The sequence below is a fragment of the Fusarium redolens genome (assembly GCF_020744475.1).
Source record: "Fusarium redolens strain MPI-CAGE-AT-0023 chromosome Unknown BKA55scaffold_28, whole genome shotgun sequence".
In the NCBI taxonomy this organism is placed as follows: domain Eukaryota; kingdom Fungi; phylum Ascomycota; class Sordariomycetes; order Hypocreales; family Nectriaceae; genus Fusarium; species Fusarium redolens.
This window is the reverse complement of record NW_025763691.1, coordinates 1-24,129: the sequence shown is the minus strand read 5'-3', so window position 1 is coordinate 24,129 and position 24,129 is coordinate 1. Positions and strand designations below refer to the sequence as shown.

Genomic DNA, 24,129 nt, shown 5'->3' with positions numbered 1-24,129 from the left:
TCGGCACCGCCTATGACGAAGAAACGGAAAGCTAAGAGTTAAGCATCAGCAGCCTCGGTGGTAAATGGGTCAAACGATACCTGTTACTCCAGAACTCAAGCGCCCTTCCCAGCCTGGAATACGTAACCTATAATAAACTGAAGGAGTGCGTAGTGCATAACCTGAATAAGTATGCAGACTCTCTCTAGATAACATACCCCGACCTCAGCGCCTTCAAAGCTACAGGCGGCAAGGTCATCCACATCTACGGCAAGTCAGACGACTCTATCCCGGCTGGCTTATTAGTATACTGCTACGACTCTATGCATAGCGTCATGTTTCCAGATAAGAGCTACAATAAATAAGAGCATGACTGCTCTAGATGAATTTTATAAACCGTTCCTCGTCCCTGGCGGAGCTTACTATAGAAGTAACTCTAACTAGCCTTATAGTGGCTGGCCCTAAACCACGTTGCAAACTGCTATTAAATGCGTTAAGGAGGATATTATTCATGAGACTCTGAAAGGTACTGATGGCATTGTTACTATCTGCCGCTGGCCTCTTTGTCCTCCCTGGTCCAGAAAGAATTTTTTATGCTTTTGATCTGACCTTGCTATTCCTGACTAAGCCTGATCGACACGCTTTTACCGCATTAAGAAAAGCTAAGACCCCGTTCTGATCCTGTCGTACAAAACCACTATGCCAAATAGGATTAAAAACGTAAGGACCCTACATTAGGGCCTAAGGCAATAGGGCTTATATACTGTTCAATAGATCCCAACACAACAATAGTTCATTCTTCATCATCAATTATGAATCCCCACACAGAGCCACGACCTGCGGCTTCGATCAACACTACACCCTCAGAACTTCTCCATCGTATATTTGATTTTCTGCTACACTCTAGGGATCCAAATGAACCAACGGCTGCTCGTGTTGATGACATCCGCTCCCTCCGCTTGACATGCCGACGTTTCTGCCAATGGGCCTCACCGCTGCTCATCCCGGAAATAAGTGTCTATATGACTGAGACGTCTCTGGAGCGCTTGAAGAATGTTTCTAGTCACCAATTGATCAGATCTGGGGTGCGCAGCGTTCACGTCAAGCTCCCATACTACGAACAACGCATGGCAGCCGACCTCACCCACTTCGCCTATTCTCACATCGCAGGTATGAGTCAGCATCTTGACCACCTGAAAGATGTGATCCCGGGCGAACTGCACGAGAGGCTATCCTACAACGTGCCCGATTGGGTCAATTACGAAGTACTTGAAAAGGGCAAGGATATCATTTCTGCTTGGAACTCAATTTATACCGCAGATCCAGAAGACCCGCAGCGGGACTCGGATGAACACATCGAGTATCGGAAAATCCTAACAGATGCCCATCGTGAATATCAGCTTTTGTTTAAAGCGCAACAGCAAATGCGAGAGAACGGGACCTTCCTCACCACCATTGCTTCCGCCATGGCGAGAATGCCTCACGTCGATAGGTTAGAAATCACTGATGGTGAAGATGCTGTTTTCAAGAGAGATGCCTATCTGATCGACCGAGACTACCGCATATCTGTACGAGCAGTCATGTTGAGACCTCATACCTGGTCAGACGCTTCAAATCTCTACCCCGACCCTGATTTCGAACCACCAATCGAGTTCTTACACAAGCTTCCAGTTGAGATACACAGAGCAGGAGCAACCTTGCGAGAGATGAAACTCCAGTGCTCTGCGCCCTGCAGCTACGCCAATCTCTCCATGTCTCCCTCTGAGCGAGTTTCACTCATCGAATCGCTCCAGAACTTGCAAACGCTCACTCTTGACGCAGTGAAAGGTTCCATGACGGGATGGTTTTTCGACCATCAAGAGGATGCGATGGATATAGTTTCAGACTTCCTCTCAGCACTTCTCCAGCCTTCTGGTCTCGAGAATCTCACCATTAACTTTTTTAATTTACGCAGTTTGAATGATCTCCTCGCTGGAGCACATAACAAGCGTTTAAAACGGCTACATTTGGTCGGGGCTAGGTTAAAAGCTGGCAAACTCGGACAATACCTGGCCCGTGTTGAAGGTCCATGTGATGTTGTCCTGGAACATGTGGAAATACTTGGTGGGAGATGGGCAGACGAAGCTGATGAACTGCGGGGTCTGTCAAGAGCCTCGACTACAGTTATTCAGCCCTTTGGCGACGAATTTCGTCGCGGGCGGTCTACAAACGTGTGCAATGTTGAGGAGGAGAGGATGCTTAACGATTACCTCCAGAGAGCAAGTTCTGTGAATCCTCTCAGAAATAGGAACATCTAGTATGGCACTGTATCTAGATTTATGAACCGACTATGGCATTTTATGACACTGCGACTCGACAAGGACTGTTTGGGAGTGCATGCCCCGTACCGAAACAGGGCGGAATGGGGATCCGAGGCGCGGAACCATAATCTGACGCTACTCTACCGGAGCCGAGATAAGCGCTGGCCTCCAGTCAGCCCAAGGCTTTTCAGCTGCCCAGGTTGGGGGCATGACCCCAGTAGATGGAAATGAACTACATAAGAAGAGACAACCCCACTATCCTCATCACTCAATTGCATACCACTCTGACGAGAACCACCATATACCGGCACCATGGACTTTTTAAATCGCTTACTTAGTAGAAACACCGATACTAAGTATAAGTATCGCAGCGCCAAACTCCCAAAAGAACCTCTAACGCCACGCGAAATTAAGGAGATATACAGGAAGCTGCATCCCGATACGCACAGAGATAACGCATAGGAGCCAGAGCCTAATTTTAACCCTCGCGACTGGAGTATGCCCTATACTCAATCGCTAGAAGAAAGGTTCTCTACTATCGGCTCGCTATAAGATACACAATCAGAATCATTGCTGTTTAGCAAATTGCCACTAGAGGTACGCATGCAGATCTGGCGCCTTATTATAGGGAATTATAAGGTACACTTAACCATGCATCGTGGCAGACTTAAGCAGTCTGCGTTTAAGTCAGAGAATTATCAGTGGTTACCGCAGAGAGGACTCTTGAGAGTCCCTCTGATTTGTCGCGCAGCGTATGTATTCCCCCAGTTTGATCGTGAAGCAATTCTGACTTTATACCTTAGATACATAGAGTCCATCTCGTACCTCTACTCTAATAACACCTTCTGCTTTGGCTTCGGCTAAGCCAGCTTAAAGTCAGCGCTCTTATCGCTAGATACTATACTTCCTAAGCAGCATATTACTTCTATATAATATATCAAAGTCAGATAGCATCTATATGCCGGTATGAGTTAGTACTATAATAGCCACCCTTAAGCCTAGGATATTATACTAGATATCCTAGCGCCTAAGACTAAAATGCTATAGAATAATGTTTGCACTAAGTTCGTCAAACTATCGCATCTGCAGACACTGCAGATTATGGTCTGGCTATCTGGTAATAGGAGAGCGCAGTTTATAGGGATAGAGAGAGACATACTTGCGCCGCTTCTGGTAATAGGACATTTAGAGCGGTTTAATGTTCATTTGCCCTGGAAGCAAGACGATACTGAGATATAGAAGGATACGCCGTTTTCGGTTTCTAGGCGTTTCAGGGTCAAGGAGATATATGGTGTGAGCATTCCGTTACTCGATGATGACTTTTACTGGTCGGGCTCAGCTGCTCAACATAGGATATATAGGTGAGCAGTTGTTCTAGCCAAGAACATATTATTAATTATGGATAAGTTGGTCATATAGAAACTTCAATTCGAAGATGGCGACCTGTAAATGTTTCCAGACAGCCAGTGCTGGGTTTGTGAAAGGCTTCAATAAAGCAAACTAGTCGTAACTCTGCCAGCGGAGTCTTTTCCAGACGCATAAAAAGGGAAATGCGAAGAATTCATCGCAGGCAGTCTTGTGGCGGTAGAAACCATGAATCTAGGCACCTTCTCTTCCTCCTTGAGTTTCCATCTCATGCACATCCTTGCAGAATTGACAGTAGAACCGCCACCTCGTTGCACCGTAAACCCACCCAAGCCCATCAACATACAACGGATAGAGACCATCATGAGACTGTGGCCGAATATCCGAACACATACAGCAAACCCCGTACCCGCTGCAAAACCCTCTTCTCCAGTGTTCACAAAGCACGATCGCTGATCGAAGTATATCGTACTCTCTCTCTGCTTTCTGGCATCCCTCACAATACTCTGCCCATCTTGGCGCATCGCGGTCCCAGCCTGTGGCGTCGATGTATCGTGGGTAGCGACCGTCTGGGTTAAGGGTTAGGATAGGGTTAGTATTAACTATCTAAGCTATCTTTGCCCTAGTGTTTTTCTCTAGCTAAGATCTAGCTAATAAGATAGAAGAGTGGAGATTTTTCTAAGATATAAGGAAATAAGAGATAAGTTATAAGGAAAGAAAAGGCAGATAAGAGATATAGCCTAAAGGCTAGGAAAGAGATATAGCTAAGAGAGAGATATAGCTAAAAGAGAGATATAGCTAAAAGAGAGATATAGCTAAAAGAGAGATATAGCTAAAAAAGAGAGGTATAGCTAAAAGAGAGATATAGCTAAAAAGCTAAAAGAAGATATAGCTAAAAAGCTAAAAGGAGTCTAGGGAGACCTTCTAGAGGTATTCTAGGCTGACCTAGCTAGGCCTATAGGGATCTCTTTAGCTATAGAAGCTGCTAAGATGGCCCTAGTCCGGGTTAAGGTCAGGCCTATTATGGCATTAAGCTAGGCAGCTGCTATAAGGCCTACAAGCTCCTAGAGCTTCTTATAGGTCTTGGCGGTCTCTAAGTCTATAAGGCCACCTGTAGAGATAATAATAGGCTGAAAAAAGGCTCCTAAAGACCTATATTTCCGGCGTTTTTCCTCTGCAGCCTAACCGATAGGCCGTTAGTAGTTTGGGCCAAACTGCTAACCTCTGAAAATGGCATAGGCTAATAGTAATGCGGGGAAACCCTGTCTGGTAGAGACGGGATGGATAATAGGGGGGCCAAACTACTAACCCTAAATTACTAACCTTATAAGCAGCTAATTATAGACTTAAAGTTAACCTTAAGTCTTTACTTTAATTTAAGGTAAACTAAGATAGGAAATAAGAAAATAGAAAAAGTAAAGTAAGAGGAGAAAGATGGATAGATAATATAAAATAGAAAAGGAAAAAAAGAGGCTAGGATAGTCTATCTATTTATTTATACTACCTCTCTTTTTTTCTCTTTATCCTATCTTAATTTAGAAAGGCTATAACTAACTAGCTTAATTTATCTAACTATATATATAACCTAACTAATTAACTATAACTACAATAGCCCAATAGCACCTGCCAGACTTACTACTTAGTAATACTAATAATAATACCTAGGCAATAGGGAGAAGAATAGGTAGGCTAGAAAGAGAAAAAAGTAAAAAAAGGTAGCTTCTTTATAATAAAGAATATTAATTACTAATTTATGCCTTTTATAGCTATATAGTCTATTTCTATAACCTAAAAGGCTATCTAAAGGATTACTACCTAAATCTTAACTATTAAGTTTATAGCAATCTTATTTGCCATTATAAAGGCCTGCTATTAATGCTACTAAAAGAGGGGCTAAGGGAGGATTAACTAGCCAGGTATAGCTTATCTAACCTAGCCAAGCCTATTAAGGGTCTCCCTATCTATTATAGTTTTACATATACCTAGCCAGGCTATAGGTACCTTATACCGAGCTAGAAGTGCTTATATATATACTTTAATAACAAGCATAACGCTAAGGCAGCTAAGAGGAAGACCTAGGCAGACCTTTAGGCTGCTATATATCTACAGACCTTCTTTATTAGTTTAAAGAGGGCGATTTATTACTTTTGCATTTATAAAGTAAGAAGAGGGAAAGGAAAGAGGGAGGAAGGGGAGGGAAGTAAAAGAAGAAGGAAAAGAGGAAGAGAAGTAATAATAATTACCTAGCTAGAAGACTAAATAATAATTGCCTATATTACTAAAGGATAGTTACTATAGCAAGAGGAATAAAAAGAGATATAGAAGGTTATAGATAAAGGTATTTTAAGGTATAAAATAACTAACTAGCTAAAGCAGACTAGCTAGTTAGCCTACTTTACTAGCAGGAACCTAATAGATATTTAGGCCTATAGTAAGATACCTAGCTAAGGCAATAAGGGTAATAATAAGGTACTGCAGTATATAAATAAAGCTTTAGATTAACTCTTCTTTAACTGCTATATTAGCAGACTAAAGAGCATGCCCTTAATAACCTAACTACTACTAGCTAGCCTGCACCCTTATAATGCCTATAGCTAACTATTTAAGCTGCTATAGGAAAAGACTAATATAGACTAGTACCTAGGCTATATAAAACGCTTTCTATATTACTATCTTAATATATTATTACTAGAAGAAGAGGTCTTCCTAGCTAATTATAGCTTTTACTTTATGTTAAAATAAAGGGCTAACCTTAAGAAGCTCTAGGCCTATTTATAAGGGGAGGAAGATAAAGAGATTAAGGGAGATAATAATAAGGCAGAGGAGGATAAGATTAAGAGGGGCAGGCCATTAAGCAGCCACTATAATAACCCTAATAGCAATAAGGGCCTATAAGAGCAGATACTATAAGTCTCAGCAGGCTTCTAGATATAGCGGCTTAATAAGGACCTTTTTATAAGCCTGCTATAGCACTTTATTAGTATGCTAGGGATTAATAGTAAGATAGGGCAATTGCGACCGGCCTACCTATTTACCTATATGCTTGCCAGTCTTATCTTTATAAGATAGGCGCTATTAAGGGAGTAGGCTATACCTACCTAGGAGTAGGATAGTATAAAAGACCTTACCTAATAATTTACCTAAGTCTAGGATGCCTAGCTTTATAAGGCTATATACTTACCTATAGGTTATATATTAAGCTTGCTTTTATTTAGGAAGAAGATTATAAGGGAGATAGGGAGCAGGCTTATAGTATCCTAAAGTAAGTAAAATAAGATAATATACTTTATAGGCAGGCCAATCCTAATAAAAGACCTCTAGACTATAATAGCTAAAATAATAGCTAATACTAAAGACCTCCTTTAGGGTTAGCTAATATTTAAGGAGGGTAATAATAAGCGCTTTATAATCCCCTTAGCTAGTATTAAGGATAACCTTATATAGATAAGGCAGGGGTAATCCTTTATCTATTATAATAGTCTTATTAGTAAGGAGGTTAAGATACTTAAGGACCTTATTATAAGCTTCTAGAAAACTGACCTTCTTAACTAGATAGGCAAGTAGAAATAGGCAGGTATTAAAAAGTACCTTAAGCTAGTTAAGAGGTTTAAGGAGTTCTTATTACTCCTTGCCTATATTATAGGAGGCTAACCTAGCTAAGGAAAGGAGATTATAAGGCTATGCCTTATTAATAGCATTAATAAGGACTGTAATATCTTTATTATTAATAATAAGGTTATTCTTATTATATAGTACTATAAGTCCCTTACTTACTTTAACTTACTTAAGGTTATCCCTTACTTCTTGCCTAGGCAGATTAAGTAGTTATTTATAATATATATAATTTATATCTAGCTACTAATAGATTACTAGGAGGCCAATAAGTAGGAGCTATATAGGGAGAAGATAGTATTACTAAGTAACTTTATTTAGTATAATAAGGCAGTAAGAGGAGTACCCTAAAAGAGTAGTTAAATATTAGTAGCTATAAGGAGATAAATATCTTATTATATTAGCTGCCAGATTATACTCTAGGATTGGCGCTATATTGCTATTACTATTAGTAAGAAGTATACCTATAACTAAGGAGCTAGCTAGGCTAACTTTAAGGATAGTAAGGATAATTATAATAAGTTAGAGTAGTATAAGATATTAAATAACTTAGCTGCCTCTTATACTAGCTAGATAGCTGCTAATTATAGTATTATAATTAATATACTTAAATACTTAATAACTAAGTCCTTAGAGATCTTTAGGTAAGTAAGCTATTACTAATATAAGTTCCTTAACTATAATAAAAGCTTATTACTGTTATTATTACTATTAGGTAAAAAGGTTAAGCCTATTCCTAAATAAGATAGAGAGGTAAAGGAGGAATACCCCCCTAAAAAGTAGGCTAAGGTTATATCCCTTAAGGCATTATAGGCAGGCAAGATAGGGGTAAAAGAAAAGGAAAAGTAAGAAAAGGAGAAGAATAAAGAGGAGGAGGAGGAGGATATAATTATATAGGCGCTATAGGCAGTGCTATGTAATAATAATGCCTGATTTTAATTACCTTAGCAGGAAGAGGCTATAAGGCAAGCTATAGCTTAATAAAGCCTACTTATAGCAGTACTGCTAATAGGTAGCGGTAAGAGCTTAGTCTTTATAGTCCTGGCTATGCTAGTAAGTGCAGGTATTATTATTATAGTAGCTCCTTATGCCGAGCTTAAGAGGCAGCTTATTTAATGCTATATTAATGCCGGCCTAGATTATAAGCCCTGGCCTAAGGTATAGTTATCTTGGCCTAGGATTATGCTTATATTAGCTAAGGCAGCTATAATTAATAACTTCTTGCAGTAGGCAGCTAACTTAAGCGTTAATAAGAGGCTAGATTATATAGTTATTAATAAGTACTACCTAACCTTTATAGCTACTAAGACTTACTGCTTAAAGCTTTAAGGCCTTATCCTCTTATAGAGCCTAGGTTATCCCTTTATCTTCTTAACTAGGACCTTACTACTGCTTTACTAGTATAACTTTAAGGAGGCTATATAGCTATAGAACCTGCTTTATATATAGGCATTAAGTTACTAGCTAAATATATAATATACCGTCCTTTATATTTATAATAGGCAGGGCATAATAGAAGTAAAGAAATAGGTAAAGGTATAATTACTAAACCTATTAGTAAGGGAAAAGGGTATTATATATTATACTAGCTAGGCAAAATGTAAGGCCCTTACTTACTAGCTTAACTACTACTATTACTATACCTTATATAATAATAGTAACTTATAGTTTATTACCTAATATAAGGAGGGTTTTTAAGCATAGCTTTAAGGCAAGGCCCCTTATATAGTAATAATAGTAGCTCTAGGTATAGGCATTAATATTACTAGTATTATCTATATTATTTACCTTAAGGCGCCTTTTAATATTATTAACTATGCCTAGGAGGCTAGGCAGGCTAAATAAACCGGAAAGCCTATAATAGCTAAGGTTATTATTAAAGATAAAGACTAGCTAGATAAGGATATTATAAGCAAGGCCTACTTAGATATAAGTATATAAGAGGTATATAGGCTAGTCTAGACTTAAGGGTACTAGTATTAGCTGCTTGGCTAATGCCTAAATAGCAACTTGCAGGACTATAAGGACCTTAGCAGTAATAACAAGGCTAAGGTTATAAGATATAATAACTGCTATTATAATAAGCTAGTATAAAAGAGCGAGCTATTAGTATAGGGGATTATTGCCTTATATGCTTAAGGCAGGCAGGATGCCTATGCCCTTAAAGTTCTTAAATTTGCCTTAAAAGAAGTTAAGAAGCTTAGCAAGATAGGCTATTATATCTGCTAGATATTTAATAGTATTAAGGAGGCCAGGTATATATAAGGCAAGTATTAGTTAATAGCTAGGATAAAAGACCTATCTTTTACTAGCTATATAGACTTCTAGGGTCTAATTAACTATAAGAAGGACTAGTAGGCAAGATTCCTAAGCTACTTTTACTATTATATATTATAAGAGCTCTGCCAAGATAGCTATAAGATAAAGGGGGCCTTGTGCTAGCGGTAGAAATATATAGTAATCCCTGTAGCATTGGCTGTAACTATAGAGGCAGATTTACTGCTATAGATACAAGAGGCGGCTAGATAAGAGTTTAAGAGCTGGCAAGATTATAGGGACTGGCTAGGTTAGAAGTATAGTAAGCTATTATATAGGCAGGAAATAACTAATACTATAGCAGTATTTATAATAGTACTTAACTAGAGGCAAGAGAATAAAAATAGAGGAAAATAAAATAGTTAAAAGAGAAGTAATATAATAAAATAAGAAATATAATAATAATAAAAATAATAAATTTAATAAAAGTAATAATAGTAATAATAGTTTAGATAGTAAATTAATTAATTAATAAATAAATATATAAATAATAATAGTATTTAGGTAAATTTAAGGTAGCTAAATAGTAATAATAAGTAGGCAATAGGATAAGGAAGTTGGGTATAGTATAGGGGGTAATTAGGATAGAGAATATTAAGTATAATTATTATTTATTTTTGTTATTATTATCTATTAGGTTGCTTGCTTATATATTAAGGACTAAGGGTAATAAAAATAGTTTATCTATAGCCCTAACCCTAACCCTAAAGCAAAAGTAAAAGTTTTAGTTTAATTAAGGAAGGTAAAAGGCTAGTAAGTATTTAAGAGGGTTAAGCAAAGGATAAGAATAAATTAGCTAGCTATTATATTAATATTAAGCTATAAGTTAAACTAAGGCTTAAGTATAGCCTTTAACCTTAGGAGTAACCCTAGGTATTATTAAGATATAATTTATTATAAATTAGCTACTAAAACAGGTAATTTTACTTAAATCTTTATACTTAATTATTTAATATTAGGCCAAGTTGCTAATTAGCTTAAATTAACCCTAACTCTATACTTAGGGTTAGCTAGTATATTAAGTAATTAGCCTAAAAGGCCAGGTATATAGGCTATAATATCTATTACCTATAGACTAGCCACTACCCCTATAGACTAGCTACCTTATTTTTTACCTAGCTACTTAAATTATATATACTTTAAATAGCTATAACTTTATTAATTTAATTCTAATTAATTTTAAACTAATACTAATTAATTTAAAATACCTTTTTTTATTAAAAAAAATATAAGTATTATACTTTAGATAGTTATAAATAGAGTTTTAGTAAATAAAGTAATAAAAGCTTATAGTATTAATTGTTTTACTTTATAAGGTTAAATTAAAGGAAGTATAATATTAAGAGAAGCTTAAAAAAGGCAGTAAAAGCTCTTTAATATTTAGGAAAGGTATCTAAGAGATTAGATTTTTATTTAGGCTAATCTAGGATGCCTTATATTATACTAGTAAGTTAGGGAGTTTACTAATAAAATTACTATTTATAATAGCTTTTTAGAAGGTATTAAAAAGAACTAGCTTTAAGGCTTTTTAAGTTAAAATAAAGATATTAAGACTTTAAAAGATAAGAAAATTAATTATAACTAATACTATAAAGCTTTTATTAAATTAATAAAGGCGTTTTTTATATTACTAATAATACTAATAATATAAATAATTAAGTAAAAGAATAAATATAATATTAATAAAGTTAAAATAATAAAAAGGATAAGAATAAATAATTTATTCCTTAGCTATAAGTATAAAAAGTTAATACTTATTTATTAGCCTAAATACTATTAAAATATAATTTATTATAAATTAGCTATTAAAATAAGTAATTTTACTTAAATTTTTATATTTAATTATTTAATACTAGGCCAAGTTATTAATTAGCCTAAATTAACTTTAACTTTATATTTAAAGTTAGCTAGTATAGTATATAATTAGCCTAAAAAGCTAAGTATATAAACTCTATATATAGAATTATAGCTTATATAAAAATATTATTATTAATATTTAAATTACTATAAGTTAACTTTTTTAATTATTATAAGTTAACTTTCTAATTTAATATAAAATAAAATAATATTTTAGGCTATATTATATATTAAAGGCTTTTAATACCTAATTTACTGCCTAAGTCTTTAAATTACTACTTAACTCTTTAAATTATTACCTAACTCTCTAAATTATTACTTAACTCTCTAAATTACTATTTAACTCTTTAAATTACTACTTAACTCTCTAAATTACTACTTAAGTCTCTAAATTACTACTTAACTCTTTAAATTACTGCCTAACTCTCTAAATCACTACTTAAGTCTCTGAATTACTGCTTAACTCTTTAAATTACTGCCTAACTCTCTGAATTACTACTCGAGTCTCTAAATTACTGCTTAACTCTCTGAATTACTATAGGTTAACCTTCTAATTACCTATACCTACCTTTTAAATTACTATAAGGTAATTTATTAAATATTTTATAATTATACCTGCTATAGCTTTATAAGCCCTTTATTATTAAATTACTATTACTTATTAAGCCTGCTATTATACTTACTTTATATTTACTTTATATTAAACTTTAAATACTTTTTATAGCTATTATAAGTAATATATAAAAATAAGATTATTATTATTTAATTTACCTTAATTAAAAGAACTTATATAGTAACTTTTAGAAAAATATATATAAAATAGTTTTATAGTTTAATAGCTATAAGTTAATTTTTTTATCTGCCTATATAAATAAATATTATAAAAAATAAAAAGTAGCTTATAAGGTAGTTCTAGCATATAGCTTACTAAAATAGTCTTAGAGGGTATATAAGGAGAGGTAACTCTAGCTAGGTCTAAAAAGGCATAAGTTAATTAGATTAGTATTACCTTTATATACTTAATCTTAAATTACATTATATATAAGGAATAGCTCTAATTAAATACCTAGACTATATAATCCGCCTTTTAGTTATTAAGGCTAACTGTTTTTTAAATATATTATATCTATATAACTTAATAGGCTCCGGCCTTAGTAGCAGGGTAGTAAAGCAAGTATCCTTCCTAAAAGCCTATACTCTGGCATAAGGTTATATAAATTATACTTACTATTATAGCTAGACCTAGTAGACCTTTTAGGGTTATGTAAATAGGCAGATAGGCCTATATAGCTAGTTATACTAGCTAAAAGTATATTAATAAGGTAATAAGGGGATTATATATTATAAAGGATCTAACTGCTATAGTCTTTAATATTATAGTGCTTCTTTTAAATAAGCTAGTAGTATTTAGGCTTTAATACTACTAGCAGAGAGGGCTCCCAGGGGCATGTTAAGTAGCTAAACTAACTCTAATTTTATATAAATACTTTTATATTATATTAAAGGCAGTAAGGAGGGCGCCTAAGGGGCTAGTCTTATAATTAAGCCTACCTTAAGTTACCTTAAGTTTTATATAGTTATTTTTATATTATACCTAAGATAGCTATAGCTTATCCTTTTTACTTATTATAGCTACTTAAACTGCTAACTAGGCTGGCTAGCTAGGATTTAAGGTAAAAGATCTTAGTTTTATATCTATATTACTAATACTAGTAATAAAGGCTTTTAAGGGGTAGGCTTATATATTATTAAGGTAATTATATAAGGCCTAGCTTTATAATAGGGTTAGGGCTTAATATAGCCTAAATATATAAGATTAAACTAAAAAAGAAAAAACTACTTATTCCTCTTATATTAACGCCTTAGCCTGCTTAATAAGTATTAATAAAGAGCTTTAAAGTAAATATAATAAATAAACCTTAATAAGTTTATTTAGCATATAAGGTAATTCCTATATTATACTAAGGTATTAGGGTTGGGTTTATCTATTACTATAGGTAAGATTAAGTCCCTACTATTATATATATAATCCAAGCCCTATTATTATATATTATGTAATTCATATGGGGATATGGAGGTTAGGGTTGATGCGTGAGTTCAGAGAACAAAAACTTCTCAAAATGGGCCAAAAGCCAAGTATATGATAGAGCGAGACAAGCTTATTTTGATGAAACTAGACCCCGATTTTTCTCAAGTCTGTGGAATAAGTTATGATGATTCAGAATATTTAGTCGATTGATTCTAGTCAAGTTGGTTGATGACAAAGAATTTCTTGGCTCACGATAAATTCAAATAGGTATAGCGACGACCCACTTTGAAAGTCTTGGCTCACGATTAATTCAATCTGGTTTAGCGCGAAAACCTGGTGACACAATTTCGCGACCTTTCCTGATCAGTTGAAACCTATTACCCTAAAATCCAAGGCGACGAGGGGGAGAGCTACCATTCAATTGGCCTGGTAGCTTCATTGAGTCCTCAAGCCTTGACGAAATAGGGAGTCATATGCTAGTGCAAAATATCGTACAAAGACTTACAGTGCGTAGCTCTCTTTGCGATAATTCTAAAAAGAAATGTCTCGAGGTTGTTTGTAAGGCCGGGCCTTATTGGGCGCCAGCACCTTGGAAGGATGCCGCGCTCTTGTTCATTGTTTTTGCTTTTTTTAACGCGATTATGTAAACTACGAGCCCAGCCAGAAGACGCGTCTCGCAGATCTTAATGTTATGGAACCCATTTCCGTTGCCATCAGAGATCAAGCAAGATAATGTCTCAACCAGCCCCTAGACGTCGTGGTCGACCCAGGAAGACAGAATCTGAAGAAGCGCGGGTCGCTCGGGAGCGTGCTCTGCAGCGCGTACGATCACAACGATACTACGAACGAAAACATCAGCAAGCCGTGCAGCCCTCTCTCCCGCCCGCCGAACTGCACCAAACAGAATTCGTGCATTACCACCATACGTTGTCTCGGCAGTCACCAGCTGCATCGTCAACGGACCCGAGTACCGGCTTCCACCTGGAGTCGCAACTCCACATTCCCATACCAGATGAAGATCCACTGCCGGTCGAGTCTACTTTGATCGATCACGAACCAAGCGGCGTAGAGGTGGATTCAGCTGAAGGACCGTGTGATCTACCATCTGTGGAGGATGATGATCCACATACGGGTAATGCAACGCCCCAGTCTCGCCAAGTTATAGAAGAACAAACGACTCATTTCAGCCTGGGCACGCAATCTATCCCTCATTCAGGTAAGTCTCTTCATCTCACTCCCGTGCGAGATGCCTGTCAAGAATGGTTTCGCCTCAAATCCCTTGAAGCACCATCTCGAGTCCTGGCTACAACCCGCATAACTGACCCTGATTATAGCTTCTCTTCACCATATTGATGACGTCGCCGATGGCCATGATGTTGAGGATAGATCCTATGGCATCCCCGAATTTACCAATCACCGCCCTCAAAATCCGCCGCCTTCAGAGAACCCAATCCCGAGGCTCGAGAAACATCTTGCTCAGGAGTGGATGATGCATCCAAGCTGTTCAAGAGAAGAACATGATGCAGACCACGGGAAGTTAATCGAGACTGCTTGCCACCGTTCTTGTGACTCACTAGAAGATGTTATCGCTCGGCTCGATGGATTGATGAATGATGATCATAGCCATGACCCCCTACCGCATGTCACTGAACCCACTTCTGATATTCTCGATCATGCTTCTTCGGCGGACGATCCTTGCAGTAATAACCTGCCTCACAATTCTAATTCACAAGAGCACACAAGCTCGCGTCAACGTGATTACAGGGCAGCTTGCCAAATCGCTCTTGAAGGATCTCTATGCGGTGGCGTACCACCGAGTCTTTGCTTGGAAGCCAAACATCGCCTTGCACAGCCTTTTACAGATAACTTCATCCGAAAAACGTACGACGTCGACAGCATATGTAGTTTCCCCTCGTCCTTGGCTGTCGCCAGGTTGGGTATTCAGTGGTACCCGCAACCACATGTTATCTTCAACCTCACGGATGACGTTCACATCAGCCTCGACATCCCTACCGAAGGCTTTCATCGCAACAATCTTCAGCCGCGAGGGAGTTGCCAGCAACGACGTCTATTACATCATATCCCAAACTATTGCTTTGGACGGGTTCAGGGCTTGATAGATACATTCATCTGGGTGTTCTTCCCTGCTTTGTGCCATCGCCACATACATGATAACTCCTATAAGCGGACTTCAATTCCCAAGGAGCAATACACATTATGGTATGATAAGGTCCTATTGCCAGCGGTTGTAGCAGCAGTTCAAGATCCAAGCATACTCCAGTACATTCCCCCAAGCCGCCGAGTCGCTCAATCTACGTCACGCGCTCGACAGGAGGGTATCTCCACTGAGTGTCTTACAGGTGCAAATGCGAGTATGGATGTGCTTGGTCAAGGCACAAGGAGCAACGCACTCTCATACTCACTTCAACACAGACACCTTGGGGCGATATGGCAGGAAATTCAATCGCGAATAATAGCATTTCCACAATTCGCTGGCGTAAGACTATACATGGGGGCGAAGAACCTGAAGCTTGCATACATGCACTTGGATATCGCTCAGACCCTCAGTGATTTTGACAATCAATGGAATGCCGCTGTTGACAAGAAATTCCTCGATCCAGACTGTACATTTATCGACATTGGTCGTCAATATACCCCTCAAATTGGGTCTGCTGCTGAGTCTAATGTCCTTATTTGGCGCCGCTGCTGTCTGAGACGACTATGGCGGCAGCGACAAGCATGGAGTCGTCAGTACAACACGGCGAAGCCTGACGAACATAACCACTCACAGTCTTTTGAGCCACGTCAATGTGGCGTCTCAACCCTTCGTCAAGCTGAGTACCCGTTCGTCACCACGCGCGACGCGGCCGACATGACAATCACACCCACCCACAATAGCCGTGAGGCTCGTGAAGGTCTCCTCTATAGCCAGTTTTATAACCTCGTCAAGATTCCTTTTGATGCCGCCAAACAGTACCCGTTTCAGAACCCCCAGCTCGAAAAGATGGCTCTGGATCCTTCCTACCTCGCTGATTGTGAAAAGTCTACCCGTGGAAGTCATGCAAATCAAGCTTCTCTCAAGCTCGCTTATCGATTAAGCAAACTTCGGGTTCGAGCTGCCTTGATTCCAAATGGTGAAGACGAGATCCCAGTTCCGTTCGCATATGGCGTTCGAGCTGAGGATCGCCTCTCTTGGGCGCTTCTACAACGTATACTCCCTCACTTGGCCCCCTCGCAGACAGCCGTCTCGGCTGTCCATGAAGAGGTTACGCCCGACCTGGAGCCACCTTTTTTCGCCATACAGTCAAGAACCATGGCACGCTTCCTACATAGCCATATCAATAGGTATTGTTTCCTCTTCGAGCACATCAAGTCTCAGACTGGACCCAGTTACTCATTACCAGAGACTGCTGTTATGGCAATGGCGCTCCGTAGCCTCCGTTTCAGCATGTCTGGTATCATCGCAAAGGAACCATTGTTGTGGAGAGATCGATGGAGACAGGGCCGCAGTACTACACCACAAAACGATCAGCAGCAGGGTGACGAAGTAGAGCTAGAAGGTCTAGGCTTGTACAAATCTTCAAGGGACTATGGGCTAGGCTGGTGGCTCCCAGGTAAATTTGATTGGGATAAATGGCGCTTCAAAAATGATGTTGGCGATCGAATTATTGCGAACCACCATATCATACAACGCGATTATGGTCGTCAATGGAGGGTTATTCAGGACATTCGTGATGTCCATGCACGCATGTGGCAGGCCTATAAGTGGGCTCAGCATTACTCAGTTCGAGAACGGCCAGTCAATCGGGGCATCTGGCTTGAGTACCTGTACAGTACTGTGATCGAGCTCTTCCAATGCGACGTCTGGTCCGAAGCCGTCAAGAGCCTCGACTGGACGACAGGTTCTGACCTCAACGAGAAGGCGGCCACTGAATTCTCTAAATCTGACCCCCCAGATTATTGCTACGATGTTCTACAAGACTTGTTCCACGATCGACGCCGGAGTATCAGTCACACTCGACCATATCTTCTGACGGGTAACAAGGTTCGTTCACTGGATATCTGGGACCTTGTATGTGACCTCTTGGGATTTGATCTCCATGAAGGACGACTTGAACCACGAAAATACCATAAAATCACTCCTTATCGTATTGCTGTGCGGCGCAGTTTTGAGGTCATAAGTGAAGTCCTAGGGTGCGCAGAAGCGTCTCGTTGGTTCATGAAGCTTGGTCGGCTCCTTTTACTGACACATTGGATACTGCCTTGGCCATCCACTACAAATATCATTTCTACCACAAAGGAGAGCCGCAAGAAAGGCCTTAAACGGAGACTGATCTGGGTCTCTATTGTTTACGCCACTCCCGATCTATTACGTCTGTACAGCTGTCGTTCTACCGTACCTATTTGTCCTATGGAGGACAGGGAACGCCAGATCACAATAAGAGACAAGCTCTGTGAAACCATGATCACAACATCAGCCAGGCGCTTCGGAACGTCTGGATGGACACCCGAGTCCGACCCGTTGGACAGACGTTTTCACTGGACCCCTGATGATCTTCTTCAATGTACCGCTACTACACTTTTTGTTGATGCTTTCAACATTGGTCGAGCTGTTGAGCCCTGTAGCAATGGGAAGATCTACCCCCTTGCTGAACGGGGCCGACCACCGATATTGAGGCTAGTGAAACGTATACGTAATAGCACACTTGAGGAGTTAGATCAGTTATTTAGCGAACTCATCAGGATCGTACAGACCGAGTCCATGGACAAACAAGCTGGGAACAGCTCTATGCCGTTAGGTTGCACGATCCCCTGCTTAAGTCAGTCTTCCACTGGCTCTAACAACCGGATGACACGGCATGGATTCAGCCATCAGAAGTCTGCCCTTAACTGTGACCAAACAGCAGACGAGGACACAATAGAATCTAAATCTGTCGAGAGGGAGAGCGAGAGCGTAAAGAGCAATACAAGTGATAGCGACTCTGCCGATTCAAGCGGGTCATGGAAACCTCCCATACGTCTAAAGCGCGCGCTTAGGTCTCGAAAATAACATCATGCCTCACGTAATATTGATAACGTACTCAAGCTTACCGCGCGGAGATCCCAAAAAATTCGCCTCCACAATGTCCCCAACTACTGCCTTGGACGTGTCATTGGCCTTGCGGATACGTTCATCTGGGCCTTCTTCCCTGCCCTTTTCTCCGGCAAGCTCTCCGATCCTTACAGCCAGACCTGTATTCCCAAAAAGAACTTCGTGCACTGGTACGAGGAGGTGATGCTGCCCGCCATACAAGCTGTTGTCGATGACAATAACATACTCCAGTATATCCCAAAGACACATGCCATCGCGTCTTCGGACTGCAGTGCGCCCCGGGAAGCGTTAGTAGCTCTGGCGGTGGCGGAGGAAGATGAGGCCGATATGGAAGAAGAACTGGATGGGTTTACCGGAGCGAAAAGACGAGACGGTCCGGCCGCACAGCCGGGGTCACGACGCAAGCACTTCTACGTCACGCTTCAGTCCCGCTACCTCGCAGCTTTATGGGAGGAGATACATTCCAGGGCTGCTCTCTGGCCTGAATATGCAGGGTTGCGACTCTACATGGCTGCTAAGAACACCAAACTGACATGGATGCGGCCCACGTTCGAGTCGGCACTCGCGGAGTGGCAGCACCACTGGAATTCTGCGGTTGACGAGGCGTACATTGATCCGGATGTCACTTACATTGACATCGGCCGCCAGATGACGCCGGCCGATACAGGACCACATGGACGCGTACTTATCTGGCGCCGTTGCTGCATGGATAGGCTCTGGCGTCGCCGGCTACAGTGGAGCCGGATCCAAAATCGGCTGTATCATCGTGAGGAAGACGCTTGCAAGGACGAATCGGGCAAACGTCAGGCTCCGCCAATCCGCAGGACGACCTATCCGTTTGTCACTCTTCGCGATGCGAGAGACATGACCATCACTCCTAGTTCATCAAGCTGGGAGCTTCGAAACGGTCTCGTGTATAGCCAGTTCTACAACCTCATCAAAGTTCCCTTCGATGCAGCTAAGCAGTACCCGTTCCAGAACCGCCACACCGAGAGCATGGCGCTAGACCCATCGTATCTCAGAGATCAACGTAACTCCACACGAGGGGCACATGCCCACCAGTCCCGAGTACAATGTGCCTACCGTCTGAGCAAGCTCCGTATTCATCGCAACGTTCCTGCTGTCGACCAGGATGATGATGATGATGATGAGATACATCATGAAGAATCAACACATCACCCATTCACATATGGTATACGTGCAGAAGACAGGGTATCATTGGCCCTTCTACGGCGTATCACTGGTATGTTCTCATCTAGCCCCGCGCAGGATGGGTCAGGCGATGATGAAGAAGATAAAGAGAGGGACCATCCATTCTTCTCCGTTTCTTCTCAAACGATGGCCCGTTTCCTCCGTGCTAGCGTCAATCGATATTGTTTCCTATTTGAGTATGTAAAATCGCAGACCGGCTTGAAATATTCACTTCCCGAGACTGTTGTTATGGCAGCAGCGCTTCGTGGACTTCGGTTCAGCTACGATTGTTCCCTCATCGCGAAAGAATCGGTACTCTGGGGAGATAGATGGACGTCGACGCAGCGCGTGAGAGTTGAGGGTGGGGAAGCGCGGATCGTCAAGGTAGAGCGAGAAGGGCTAGGTCTGAACAAGACGTCTAAGTCGCACGGATTTGGTTGGTGGCTACCAGGGAAGTTTGACTGGAATACCTGGCGGTTCGCTTCCGATGTTGGCGATCGACTCGCCGTAGGTAACGACCTCCTACGCCAGGATTACAAGCGTCAATGGAGAGTCCTCAAGGATATTCGAGACGTTCACGTTCGCATGTGGCAAGCCCAGAGTTGGCTAGGGCGATATCGAGTGCAGGACGACGCGGCGGCAAAGAGACTGTGGCTCGAATACCTGCACTCCACAGTCATCGAGCTCTTTCAGCGGGATGTCTGGCGTGTGGCCTTGAAGAGTATTAGCTGGAAGACGGGCTCTGATGTGACGGACGAGGCGTCGATGAGCTATCCAGTGTCTAGTCCACCAAGCTTATGCTACGATGGGCTATCGAACCTGTTTCACGACCGTCAACGTGATGTGAGCCACACGAGACCGCACCTTGTCGCCGGAAACAAAATACGGTCGACAAGCATGAAGGATCTCTTTGATGACCTATTCTCGCCGAGCTCTACTGGCACGGCTATGAAGCGTCGGAGAGGGTGGGCTTCGCTGCCCTACCGTATCGCAACTCGTCGAAGCATCGAGCTCGTGGAGATGGGTCTTGGGGCGGCGGCCGCAACACAGTGGTACGCACAGCTGAGGCGGATTGTGCTATTGACGCATTGGATTCTGCCCTGGCCTCAGACACAGAGCTTCTAACGACGACAAAGGAAAGCCGGGCTACCAATCTCAAACGCCGGCTTACCTGGGCCTCGATTATCCATAATACCCCATTGGATAAGTCCACAAGGCACCACGAACCAGCTATGCCAACGCGAAAAGTCAACGACGTAGATCGCCACGTCTCTGTGCAAGATAATCTATCGCAGCTATTATCAGAGGTATGCAAGCGTCGTTTCGGCATCACTGGGTGGGTGAATAGCTCAGATAATGCAAAGCCGTGCTACCACTGGTCTGCCGGGGATTTAGTCAGGAGCACGCGTGACTGTATTGACATTGATGCACTTCAACTTGGCCGTGCGGTTGAGGCGTACAACAGGGGTTGTATCTTTCCCGTCGTAGAGAGAGGCCATCCGCCCCAACTACGGATGGTTACACGCATCCGGGATAAGACTCTAGATGAACTCAGTCGATTGTTCGAGGAACTGTTAGAGGCAGGCGATGTCGACCCCAGCTCTCCAGTTGCGAGCATCACACCCGAAATCGGACAATCTCGCATGTTTTCGCGTTCCGCGACACGACAAGCCGAGCAAGACGCTGCAAGAGATCTGGCAGCACAGTCACGAGGATGTCGTTATCTGCAGCTACTAGCTAGGAAATATCCACGAACAGCGGATGAGCGGGAAAGGCTCCGGAGATATTTCCGACGGCGTGGCCGTGTACGAGCTGGCAAGGCTGTTGCCAATACGGATTCGATCCATTCAGGCGACACGAGTTTAACCGCGCAGACAGATGAAACGGATGGGTCGTGGAGGCCACAAAAACGTTTGAGAAAGGCAGTCAGAGATCAGATGACAGCCAAGCTAGAGTAATGTAGTAATCACTGTGAAGATCAGTCAAGACGGGCAGAGGCTTCTCCATAATAGATAGTGCAATAGCTACCTTTCATCCTTATGGCGAAGATAACACTAGTTTGAGGTGCACTGTCGAACCAGACGGGGGTGGGCGGCGTGAACGTATGCAGAGCGTACATGATGGGGTGAGAACTATGATGTACTCTCTTGCGCAATTTTAAGGCTACCTTTGTAGCGCACACGTGCATAAGTTATGATCGCAGCAGGCGACGGATAAAAAAAGCAAGTTGTTAGGTCCCAAAGCCTGGACAAGGTTTGTTGCCCAGCTAGAATAAGCCGTCGAGGTTTAACGGGAAATTAGGCAGTTTTGGCCGGCACCATACTTGGACCGATGTTTCAAAACCGACATCATACTCGACCCAAAAATTCTGTAAAATAATACACACCAAGTGAAGGAAAGAACTCCGACGCAATACTAAATACTAGATAGCCTAAGTCGAATATGTACTTTACGGTGGTTGAAGAGTAAAATACGTAGCGGCCACGGAATGGGTTGTTTGGTACAGGGTAGTTCGTTGAGTGTTGAAAAAATGAATTACCAGTAATAATATTCGGAAAAACCACGTCGCGACTCCAGCATCATCACCACCACTCCAACATGTATTTCTTCACGTAAGATGGGCGAAAAGTTATGTATTTGTGTTAAACAGTACAAGTCGAACGAAAACATACTTCAATATATTTCCCCAGAGTATTTCATGCCACGACGAGTCCCTTCTTCCTCGAGCCGGCTCAGCAATATATTTTTTGCGCCGGGAGTGGATGCATCTTCCTTTAAGATAAAAGGCACAGCGATTTCCTCAATAAGGTCACAAAACTTATGGATATCGTCCTTCTTAATGTCCCGTTTTGAACGGCAGACGAGAAGAATGCTTCGTTGCAGTCACAATTACGGCAACTAGGATGATGACCAAGGCCGGGGGGGGGGGGGGCAGGGGTAGCTGCAAGGGTTGGCTGGGCGGGTTCAAAAGGGAAGCAGTCCCCCAAATTTTGGAGCGGACCATTTCTCCACTTTCAACTACAGCCAAACTCAGAACAGGAAGAGCAGCGGCCATATTATGAATATGGGGATATACAGCAGCGAAGCGAGAAGGGTTGACGATCAGGTTGACAGATTCAATCAATTGGGTTTAAGTTTATTATTAACATATGCCTTTTCTCTTTTTTCTCTCTCTTTTCTTTTTTTCTCTCGTTTTTCTTCTTCTTCTTCTTCCTCTTCTCCGGCTCTTTCACTCCGTTGAGATTAGCCACAGTCGACCCTCCCCAATCTATGTCTCTCAAGTCGGGGCTGTAGAGACAATTGTACTACCGTGATGGTTTAGGCAATTGATCTTAGGATTAAGGGAGCAGACGGGTAGCCCAAGGGGGATATTAGTGACGTCTGCGGTTTTTCTTGGCTGGTCGCCTTGCCCATATATGCAGTGCATATTGAGCTCGGAGGGTTCCTATCCGAGGCGATTCATAAATGGATTCATGATCAACTGGTTGTCTGTTCCCTATTAGACTGGAAAGAGATTTTTGCAGTCACGGCTTGGTGTTCTAATAGGGAAACCTAGGCTCTCGCTGCTGTAGGATGAGCAGGGCGGCCAAGCGGCTGATTAATCTCGTCTCAGTTGCCGGTATGGGATATGAGATGAGATAGGTAGGGGCTTGGATTTGAAGGGAAGGGGAACATCTGGGGTATCGCTTTGATGTTTTACCCGTAGCCCTAAGTCTAAAGCACAAGCACAGGTTTTGGATTGGATTGGATTGGATTGGATTGATCGAGAAAGGTAAGAGGCCAGCTGTTGGGGTTAAGGGGGGGAAGGCAGACTTTTCGCTCTCCGAAGGGAGAGTCTTGAGAGTAGTTTTGTAGTTGTTGTCGGTGAGGACTCCAGTGCCTGGTAGTAGTAGGGAAGCCACTGACGGGTGACGCGGAGGGTTATCTGGGTTAGTTAGTCAGGGTTTCACAAGGGGGGTCAGGGTTGAAGGTTGAGGGTCTGCACAGTGCGATACAGTGTATTTTCGCACGGCCCTGAATAGGGCGTAGACTAGGTATAAGTATAGTGCAAAACAGAAAAGACAAAAAGGACTTTTTAAGACTTTGGGCGGGTGGGTGTACCGCTGTACGCGCGCGAGCGCGTGTTTAGCACTCGGCAGAGGCGCGGTAGCGCAAGAAAGAGAAAGAGAAAGTTGTGAAGAAACGACGGCAGTATCTAGGGATACACAGTGCATACAGTGCTAATCATCAGCGGCCGGCACTGTGTCGGGTTAGGGTTAGGGTTAGGGTTAGGGTTAGGGTTAGGGGTTAGGGTTAGGGTTAGGGTTAGGGTTTAGGGTTAGGGTTAGGGTTAGGGGTTAGGGTTAGGGTTAGGGTTAGGGTTAGGGTTAGGGTTAGGGTTAGGGTTA

General features: G+C 41.5%; 5 protein-coding genes across 5 annotated transcripts; 4 read left to right on the top strand and 1 right to left on the bottom strand.

Annotated features, from left to right (window-relative positions):
* Nucleotides 1–194: 194 nt before the first annotated feature.
* Nucleotides 195–699, top strand: BKA55DRAFT_717522 (uncharacterized protein; the record flags this gene model as incomplete). Its single annotated transcript, XM_046200928.1, has 1 exon — nucleotides 195–699. A coding segment is annotated over one exon (150 nt), but the record flags the coding sequence as incomplete, so codon positions are not given.
* A 63-nt stretch (nucleotides 700–762) lies between these two features.
* BKA55DRAFT_584854 (uncharacterized protein) lies at nucleotides 763–2,432 on the top strand. The gene has a single exon (XM_046194393.1). It carries the CDS (start codon nucleotides 792–794, stop codon nucleotides 2,274–2,276), a length of 1,485 nt encoding a protein of 494 aa, XP_046042011.1. The 5' UTR covers nucleotides 763–791; the 3' UTR covers nucleotides 2,277–2,432.
* Nucleotides 2,433–3,878: 1,446 nt separating this feature from the next.
* Nucleotides 3,879–4,223, bottom strand: BKA55DRAFT_528208 (uncharacterized protein; the record flags this gene model as incomplete). The annotated part of the gene is made up of 1 exon (XM_046188984.1): nucleotides 3,879–4,223. A coding segment is annotated over one exon (345 nt), but the record flags the coding sequence as incomplete, so codon positions are not given.
* A 9,967-nt stretch (nucleotides 4,224–14,190) lies between these two features.
* BKA55DRAFT_697460 (uncharacterized protein) lies at nucleotides 14,191–20,866 on the top strand (the record flags this gene model as incomplete). Its single annotated transcript, XM_046200384.1, has 3 exons — nucleotides 14,191–14,674; nucleotides 14,793–18,412; nucleotides 18,545–20,866. 3 exons carry the CDS (start codon nucleotides 14,191–14,193, stop codon nucleotides 20,864–20,866), a joined length of 6,426 nt encoding a protein of 2,141 aa, XP_046042009.1.
* A 107-nt stretch (nucleotides 20,867–20,973) lies between these two features.
* On the top strand, nucleotides 20,974–21,699 carry BKA55DRAFT_697459 (uncharacterized protein; the record flags this gene model as incomplete). The annotated part of the gene is made up of 1 exon (XM_046200383.1): nucleotides 20,974–21,699. One exon carries the CDS (start codon nucleotides 20,974–20,976, stop codon nucleotides 21,697–21,699), a length of 726 nt encoding a protein of 241 aa, XP_046042008.1.
* Between the last annotated feature and the right edge of the window lie 2,430 nt (nucleotides 21,700–24,129).